The 8,371-nt window shown below is 57.8% G+C and overlaps 1 protein-coding gene across 1 annotated transcript in view; it reads left to right on the forward strand.

Annotated features, from left to right (window-relative positions):
* The window catches only part of LOC113409287 (potassium voltage-gated channel subfamily H member 2-like), a gene marked incomplete at its 3' end in the record, with an annotated part of 8,975 nt that extends 6,118 nt beyond the window's left edge, over positions 1-2,857 (forward strand). The window contains exon 3 of the mRNA XM_029914143.1: positions 2,798-2,857. Coding sequence (XP_029770003.1) covers positions 2,798-2,857 — 60 coding nt within the window. The remainder of the gene's footprint in view (positions 1-2,797) is intronic.
* Between the last annotated feature and the right edge of the window lie 5,514 nt (positions 2,858-8,371).

Genomic DNA, 8,371 nt, shown 5'->3' on the forward strand with positions numbered 1-8,371 from the left:
GGGGGGGCAGTGCTGGACGAGGGTCACTTACCCCGCATGCTCTGGGCTGCTCACTCCCGTGACAGACAGGCTCTGCCCTGGTGGGGGGGCTGGAGAAGCGCCACTGCTGGGGGGTGGCCCGGGGCTCCAGCTGGCCCGGTTCGCCCTGATGCACTGCGGGAGGCTGTTTTCGGTGTTTTCCCATCCATAGTTAACTGGCCTGGAGGTTGGCATCGCCCCGCTGGCCGAGGAGCCAAGTTGCAGCCAGCACCTCCTGCCCCCTTCCTGCCCGCTGGCCCTGCCACACCTCCCCAGGGCAGGGCAGGGCAGGTGGGCTCCTCCTGGGGCCGAGAGCGCCCCAGGCTCAGACAGGTGATGTGACGAAGTGGGACTGTTCTTAATGTTTCCTCTGAATACTGTGTGGGTGCCTCAGTTTCTGACCGACACTCTGTCTCCTGGCAACTAATGGCCAGGCCCTTCCCCCCTGCAAGGGGATGCTAAAGGTGTGGGAGAACAAAGAGGTCAGGGGACCTCCTGGCCCGGGAAAGAGACCAAGGCCAGAGAGGAAGGGCTGGAAGGGGTTTCAGTTTGGAGCTGGCTGGGGACGGGGAGTGAGGGAGACGGGGGTGTCGGGCTCGCTGGGCCCCACAATGGACCCAGCTGAGGGGTCCTGTTCTCTGGACCTACAAGCTCTGTTTTAGACCATGTGCCTGTCATTGAATAAACCTGTTTTACTGGCTGGCTGAAAGTCACGTCTGACTGCGAAGTGGGGGTGCAGGACCCTCTGGCTCCCCCAGGACCCCACCTGGGCGGACTTGCTGTGGGAAGCGCACGGAGGGGCATATGCTGAATGCTCCCAGGTCAGACCCAGGAGGTGAAGCCGTGTGAGCTTCTTGCCCTGAAGACAGTCTGCTCCATGGGAGAGGAGGCTCCCCAAAGTCCTGCCTGGCTTTGTGGGGAGCAGTTCCAGAGCATCGCCCGGGGACTCGGTGACAGGTGGGACCAGAGCCTGAGCCACCCAGAGGGCATCTGCAGCACCCGATCCCTGGCTCCCTCGGGCCCTAGCTTGGCAAGATGCCCTTAGCTCATCCCCTAGCTTGAGCACTGGCTCAGTCCTGTGTGTGTGTGGGGGGGGGGAGACATGCCAAGCGGGCTCCAGGGCCCTGCGTCTCCAGGCCTGCTCGTAACAGGGCTTGGTGATGGAGCTTGGCTGGCATCACCGGCAAACAGTCGCCTCCCAGCAGGGCTGGTGAGTGGCCGGGAGGCAGGGCGTGGGGGAGGGGGTCTCCGGGGGTGTGTGTGCTGGGCTGTGGGGGGGGCGGAGGAAGATCTTCATGTGTTGGGGCACTAGGGAGTGGGGGTTCTGTGGGGGGTGCTGGGCATTTGTGTGTGGGGTCGGGGGGGCGCTGGGCATAGTGGGTCTGGGGGGGCTCTGGCCATAGGGAGTTGGGGGGGGGTGTTGGGCGGGGGAGCTGTGTGGCACGGCATAGGCCCACCCCCGAGGGGAAGGGACATGCTGGCAGCACAGGGCCAGGCGGGCCATTGTGCGTCTGGCAGCTGCCGGTCTGTAAATAGTGCCCTCGCGCTGGGCTGGGTGGAGCGGGGCCGCCCCTACCAGGCCGTGCCCCATTGCCCCTGGCCAGCCCTTGCTCTGGGGACTGACCTCCCCGTGCCAGGCTCCACTGCCTACATGGGGGGCCACACATATGTTTGACGCTGAGCCCAGTAAAGGTTAATCCGGCCCCGCCCCGAGGTGGCGATTTGTGGCCTGCAGGTTTGGCCGGCAGCAGGCCCCCATGCACGGGGAGGGGAGGACTGTCCGGTGTGGGGAACGGGGCCTTGGCCGAGCGGCTGGCCCCGAGCCGGAGGAGGCTGGGCCCTCGTGTGCGCTGCTGGCCAGCTGGGCTCCGGCTCCCCCTCCCCCCTTTGGCAGCAGGCGGCTCGCTGACAGCTGTGTACGCTTGTGTCTCCGGGCCGCTGCGGCTCTGGCCAGCGTCACTCAGCCCATCCAGACCGGCTGAGGAATGAGGCACTGGGACAGCAGGGGGAGGGGAGCTGGGCCTAGTGCTCACTGCGCTCTGCCCTGATCCCAGCTGCCAGCGCCCCATATGGCCCCGTAGCGAGTGGGGTGGGCCTGTGGGACGGCCTGGGCCTGCAGAGTGGGGCCAGCCTCTGGGGGGTTCTGTCCGGGGGTTCCTGCCTGCAGTGCCCTGCCCTCTCTATCGCCCCTGCCCGGGGTCGGGTTCCCCTTGGCCTCCTGGCTGGGTATGTGAGTGGGGGGGGTCCCTGGCAGGACAAGGGAATCGCACCCACTTCCTCCTGCCTGGGCACTGGATGGACAGTGCCTCTGTCCTACACGCTGGCTCCAGTCTGGGCTCTGTGCCCCGTCCCTGCCTGTTCCCCTCTAGGGGTGAGCTCTGTGCTCGGCCCATGTCCCTGCAGCGAGGGCTGGGCCGGGGAGGGAGTGGGTGCCGTCCGCCTTGCTGCTGGGCACCATTGGCTCTGCCCAGCCCCCTGCCGGCTGCTGACTGAGGGGCTGGCCTGGCAGCCTGGGGCCTGAGAGCTCATGTTTGCTCCCCTAACGCTGCATGTCCGGGAGGAGCTGCACGGGGCCCTGTGGGGCTGTCAGAAGTCTATGGGGTCCGGGCTGCACCTCCGCTTTCAAACAGTCCCTGGCAGGAACCCCAGGGATCCCCCTCCATGGCAGGCCACATGGCCTCCCCACCTCCGAGACGGAGCCTCTGGGCTCCAGCCCTCCTGCTTCAACCTGCAAATCCCACTGAGCTGGGCTCCTGGGGGGGCCTTGTCTACTCCGCAGGGACCCGTGCGCTCAGCCAGGACCTGCAGCGACACCAGGCAGCCCTTCCCCCCAGAGCAGGTGTGTCAGTCAACTGGACCCAGCACCGGGAAGCCCAGAGAGGCAGCGGCTCCGGACTGCCCAGGCCAGTTCTCCCCGCATGTGGCCAGGAGCTGCAGCATCCGGCTTGGTTGCCTCTGGGCACAGCTGCACCCCTGCAGCGCTTTACCGAAGATGCTCTCTGCTGCTGGGAAAGTGTAGTTAATCCACCTCCCTGGGGAAGCTCTCCCACCGTAGCGCCGTCTGCATGGGGTAGGGACCCTTCCAGCCGCTCGCCTGAGTGCCCCCCTTCCCCCCCGAGGCTCTTGCCCATCGCTGGGACCCTGCTGCCCCCCCCCATGCTGGAACGCTGCCTCCCCCTGTGGGGGGCTGGCATCACCGCTTGTCCCTGTGGCATTGCACTCTATATGATTTTATAAAAATATGCTAATGAGTGAATATAATGTAACTGGAATATGCTTCATGCAAAAGGTCTCTTGTAAGGTATCATTACAAAGCTTATAATCTACTGAGTGTGATCATCCTATTTGTATAAATGTACCACTCTTGTATCGGGGACTAGAAATATGAAATATAACGCTGAGGGCCTATTGTAATTATGCAAAGTGTGGGCCATTGATGGTGGTTTGCAATCTTGATGACTCCCATTAACCAGGACCATTGTCTGCAGATGGCTGTGTTTTACCTGTGAGTCTTCCTGTATACCTGTGTGCTGTCAAGGGGGTAATGAAGTCCTGCAGTGACATGTGATCATGTCACCTGAACTAGAATCCATCTTTAACCTGCTGTCTTTCCATTGAGAGGGAGGGGTGGTGTCACGGAGTGGGGGGACGTCAGGGCCCTGCACCCTTCTTCCTGCGATTCACCGGGACTCTCAGCCAGACGGTAAAACGAAAGGTTTATTGGACAGTAGGAACGCAGTCTGAAACAGGGCTTGTAGGTACAGCCAGGACCCCTCAGTCAAGTCCTTGTGGGGGCAGGGAGCTTAGACCCCAGCCTGGGGGTTCCCTGCGTTGCACCACCCAGCCCAAAACTGAAACCAAAAACTCCTCCAGCAGCTCTCTCCCCCTCCCCCTGCTCCTCCTCTCCTTTATCCAGTCTCCCGGCCAGAAGGTGTCACTTCTCCCAACCCCCTCCTGGCTCAGGTTACAGCTCAGGTAGCTTCCTTCCCATCCCCCATGTAACTCCCCTGCAACATTCCCAGGTCAAATCCGCCCTGGTCCCTGTTGCGTCACAGGTGGGAACCCAGAGAGGGACAAAGGGTTCCCCCCTTATGCAAAAGATATATACATGGGTAGAACAGAACAAAGGGGGGAGAGGAGCCATCATGAAGAATCCCCTAGCTACCACCTGAGCTGGAACAAGAGCTGTTCTAGAGGGCGAACAATGTATGCGTTTACCCTGTATAAGCTTTATACTGAGTAAAACGGATGTATTTGGGTGTAGACTGCATGTTCCCCCCCACCCCACTGAGTTGACAAAAGTGGGCATTTGTCCCGTTTCCTCTTGCCAACTGGTGAAGTGCGCAACAGCAAACAGGCCAAATGCCTCCTTTTGGGGAAAAAAGTCGGGACAACCGGGACAGGGCTTAGAAAAGGGACTGTCCCAGCCAAAACGGGTGTATGGTCACCCTAGCATGGGGGGTTAGGTCGGTGTGACTGTGTCGCTCAGAGGTGTGGCTGTTTCACAGCTACAGCCTGCCCTGAGTACCTGTGTCTGTCACTCTCTGGGGACAGCCTGTGTCACTGAGCTCAGACACCCGACACTGGGCATTGTCCTTGGCAGAGCCCTGCTGAGCTCCCTGCTCGCTGGCTGGAGCTTCCTGCTGGGGGGTGTCAGATGTCCAGTCCTGGGGGTTCCCCGAGTTCCCTTTGATATGAGCTCCTTCTAGGCAGTCTTCACAGCCCCACTCAGTAGGTGACCCAGGCATCTTCCTCAGGAGCACCGTACCCTTCTGTGCCCACCCAGGGTACCCGCCCGGCAGCAAGCCCTGCTCACCTCAGTCACTGCCGGGCACAGCATTCATTGAAACATCACAGAAAGTGCCCTGTTGGTCACAGCTCCCCTGTGACCTGGCCGTGGGGCGCTGGGGCTGTGAGCCGGGCCGTGGGGTGCTGGGGCTGTGGGCTCTCAGTGGGGTGCTGGGGCTATGAGCGGGGCCGTGGGTCGTTGGGGCTGTGGGCTGTCAGTGGGGCGCTGGGGCTGTGAGCTGGGCCGTGGGGTGTTGGGGCTGTGAGCTCTCAGTGGGGCGCTGTGAGCTGGGCCATGGGGTGCTGGGGCTGTGGGCTCTCTGGGGCGCTGTAAACCAGGCCGGGCTGTGGGTCGCTGGGGCTGTAAGCTCTCAGGGGGGCGCTGTGAGCCCGGCCATGGGTCGCTGGGGCTGTGGGCTCTCAGTGGGGCGCTGCTCCCAGTGCTACGTCATTATTAGGCAGTTGCAGGATGGATGGTTCTCCCACCTTTGGACTTGTGGGGCCGGGGCCTGGGCCAAATCCTGTTTCAGGGTTAGTGATGCCTTTGCCTGGTCAGGCCCCACTCCCATTGCCGCCCTTTCTGTGGGAGAAAGCCCCATGGGCAACATTTCAGTGACATCTCTCAAGAAGTTCAGGTTCCCAAAAGGGCTCTTAAAGATGCCACATCAGTCGGGGTGGGAAGTTTTCCAATCAGTTCCACCCGTTGTGCGTCTGGGGTTCGTCCCTCTGTTCCCAACATGACCCCTGAGTATTTTACCTCTTGCTGTGCCAGCTGGGCCTTGGCTCTGCTAGCCCGGAATCCGGTATCTTGGATGATCTGTAACATCTGCTCAGTGATCCTACCAACCTCCTCCCTGTAGTCCCCAGTGTGACGATGCGGTTCTGGCGGAACCCAACTGAGAGTGCCAACTCAGGACAAATTGCTCAAACAGGGCAGTTACAGCCCAAGGCTGGGGTTTTTTCCACCTCTAAGGCAAACCAAACCAGCCAGACTAGGAGGACTTCGGTCTCACCCCACTGGCTAACCGCAAGTCTCACCAGCAATCTCCTTAGACACTCCAGTTTCCCAGTATCACCACCAGTGCCACTCGTTATGGGGACAAATGGTTATGAAAACCAAGACCCCAGTAAAAGAAAAAGGTTCTCCTGATCCCAAAGGACCAAGCCCCAGACCCAGCTCAATATACGAATCAGATCTTACCCACAAATCACGCTGTTGCCAATCCTTTAGAATCTAAAATCGAAAGGTTTATTGATAAAAGAAAAAAGATAGAGATGAGAGTTAGAATTGGTTAAATGGAATCAATGACATACAGTAATGGCAAAGTTCTTGGTTCAGGCTTGCAGCAGCGATAGAATAAACTGCAGGTTCAAATTAAGTCTCTGGAATACATCCCCCGCTGGGATGGGTCATTCAGTCCTTTGTTCAAAGTTTCAGCTTGTAGCAAAGTCCTTCCAGAGGTAAGAAGCAGGATTGAAGACCAAATGGAGATGAGGCATCAGCCTTATATAATCTTTTCCAGGTGTAAGAACACCTCTTTGTTCTTACTGTGGAAAATTACAGCAAAATGGAGCCTGGAGTCACATGGGCCAGTTCCTGCATACTTTGCTGAGTCTGAAGGCATATTGGCCTTCTCTCAGTGGGTCCATTGTATAGCTGATGGTCCTTAATGGGCCATCAAGCAGGCTAGGCAGAACTAATCCCAGCTTGTCTGGGATGTCACCCAGAAGCATAGCATAAGTTTGCCATACAGACAGTATAGAGCCAATATTCATAACTTCAACTACAAAACTGATACACACATACAGATAGCATAATCATAACCAGTAAACCATAACCTTGTCTTAGACACCCCATTTGACCCCCTTTATACAAGATTTGGGTGCCACTACAGGACCTTGGTTGCAACAATGATCTATATGGTCCCAGTTTATGTCAATAACGTCACACCCAGGCACCCGTATATCATCAACGTAAGAAATTACTCTTTTTAGGGCTTCAGGTGTCAATTTTCCCCACATTTTAACCACATGGGAGGGACAAATTGCAGGTGTGTTATGAAAACCCCGGGGTGTCACGGACTCACAGGTCGTGCCCACTCTTGGCCCCATGCAGTCCGTGGGGGGTGCCCCTTTCAGTGCGACAACCCTTCTCGGGGGTCCATCTCTCTCGGGGTCAGGCCCCTCCACCTCCTGGAGCCGCACCTCTCGGAGCCTTAGCACGTCTGTCTCTGCTGTGGGCCCCCTCAGGGAGTCCCCTCGCTCTGGGCCCCCGGGGCCTCCACCCCCCGAAGGGGTTGATGCCCCCTGTTCTCTAGACCAGTGTGACTCTTAGCCAGCGTAAAACAGGAGGGTTTAGTGAGTGTTGAACACAGCACAGGAAACTCTCAGGGCCTCAGGCCTGGCCTCCCTCAGCCCAGCACACCCCAGTCTCTCAGCATCCAGGTGGGCTCTGCCTGCTCCCCCTCTCCAGTCCCGAGCCCCCTTGCTTCCCAGCTGGGCATCTGAGATCCCCGGCCCCAGGCCCCGCCTCTGTCCATTGTCTTCTCTCCAGGTAAACAGGGTCGTAAACCGGATCGCCTGGGCCTCCTCTCCTCTCTTCTGTCCTCTGGCCCCTCTGGCTGGAACTGCCTGGTTAGGTCACCAGGGTCCTCTCTTTACAGCCCATTGTCCTCATAGACTTTAAGGTCAGAAGGGACCATTATGATCATGTAGTCTGATCTCCTGCACAACGCAGGCCACAGAATCTCACCCACCTACTCCTGTAACAAACCCCTAACCTATGCCTGAGTTATTGAAGTCCTCAAATCATGGTTTAAAGACCTCAAGGTGTAGAGAATCCTCCAGCAAGTGACTCGTGCCCCACGCTGCAGAGGAAGGCAAAAAACCTCCAGGGCCTCTGCCAATCTGCCCTGGAGGAAAATTCCTTCCTGACCCCAAATATGGCGATCAGTTAAAACCTGAGTATGTGGGCAAGACTCACCAGCCAGCACCCAGGAAAGAATTCTCTGTAGTAACTCAGATCCCATCTCATCTAACATCCCATTATGGCCATTGGGCATAATAGTCAAAGATCAATTAATTGCCAAAATTAGGCTATCCCATCATACCATCCCCTCCATAAACTTATCAAGCTTAGTCTTGAAGCCAGATATGTCTTTTGCCCCCACTGCTCCCCTTGGAAGGCTGTTCCAGAACTTCACTCCTCTGATGGTTAGAAACCTTCGTCTAATCTAATTTCAAGTCAAAACTTCCTGATGGCCAGTTTATATCCATTTGTTCTTGTGTCCACATTGGTACTAAGTTTAAATAATTCCTCTTCCTCCCTGATATATTTATAGAGAGCAATCATATCTCCCCTCAGCCGTCTTTTGGTTAGGCTAAACCAGCCGAGCTCTTTGAGTCTCCTTTCAAGGGGGGAGGGATAGCTCAGTGGTTTGAGCATTGGCCTGTTAAACCCAGGGTTGTGAGTTCAATCCTTGAGGGGGACGCTTAGGGAATGTGGGGCAAAATCAGTACTTGGTCCTGCTAGTGAAGGCAGGGGGCTGGACTCGATGCCCTTTCA

The sequence above is a fragment of the Terrapene carolina genome, unplaced genomic scaffold (genome assembly GCF_002925995.2).
Source record: "Terrapene carolina triunguis isolate 2854851 unplaced genomic scaffold, T_m_triunguis-2.0 Scaffold31960, whole genome shotgun sequence".
NCBI classification, from domain to species: Eukaryota; Metazoa; Chordata; order Testudines; family Emydidae; genus Terrapene; species Terrapene triunguis.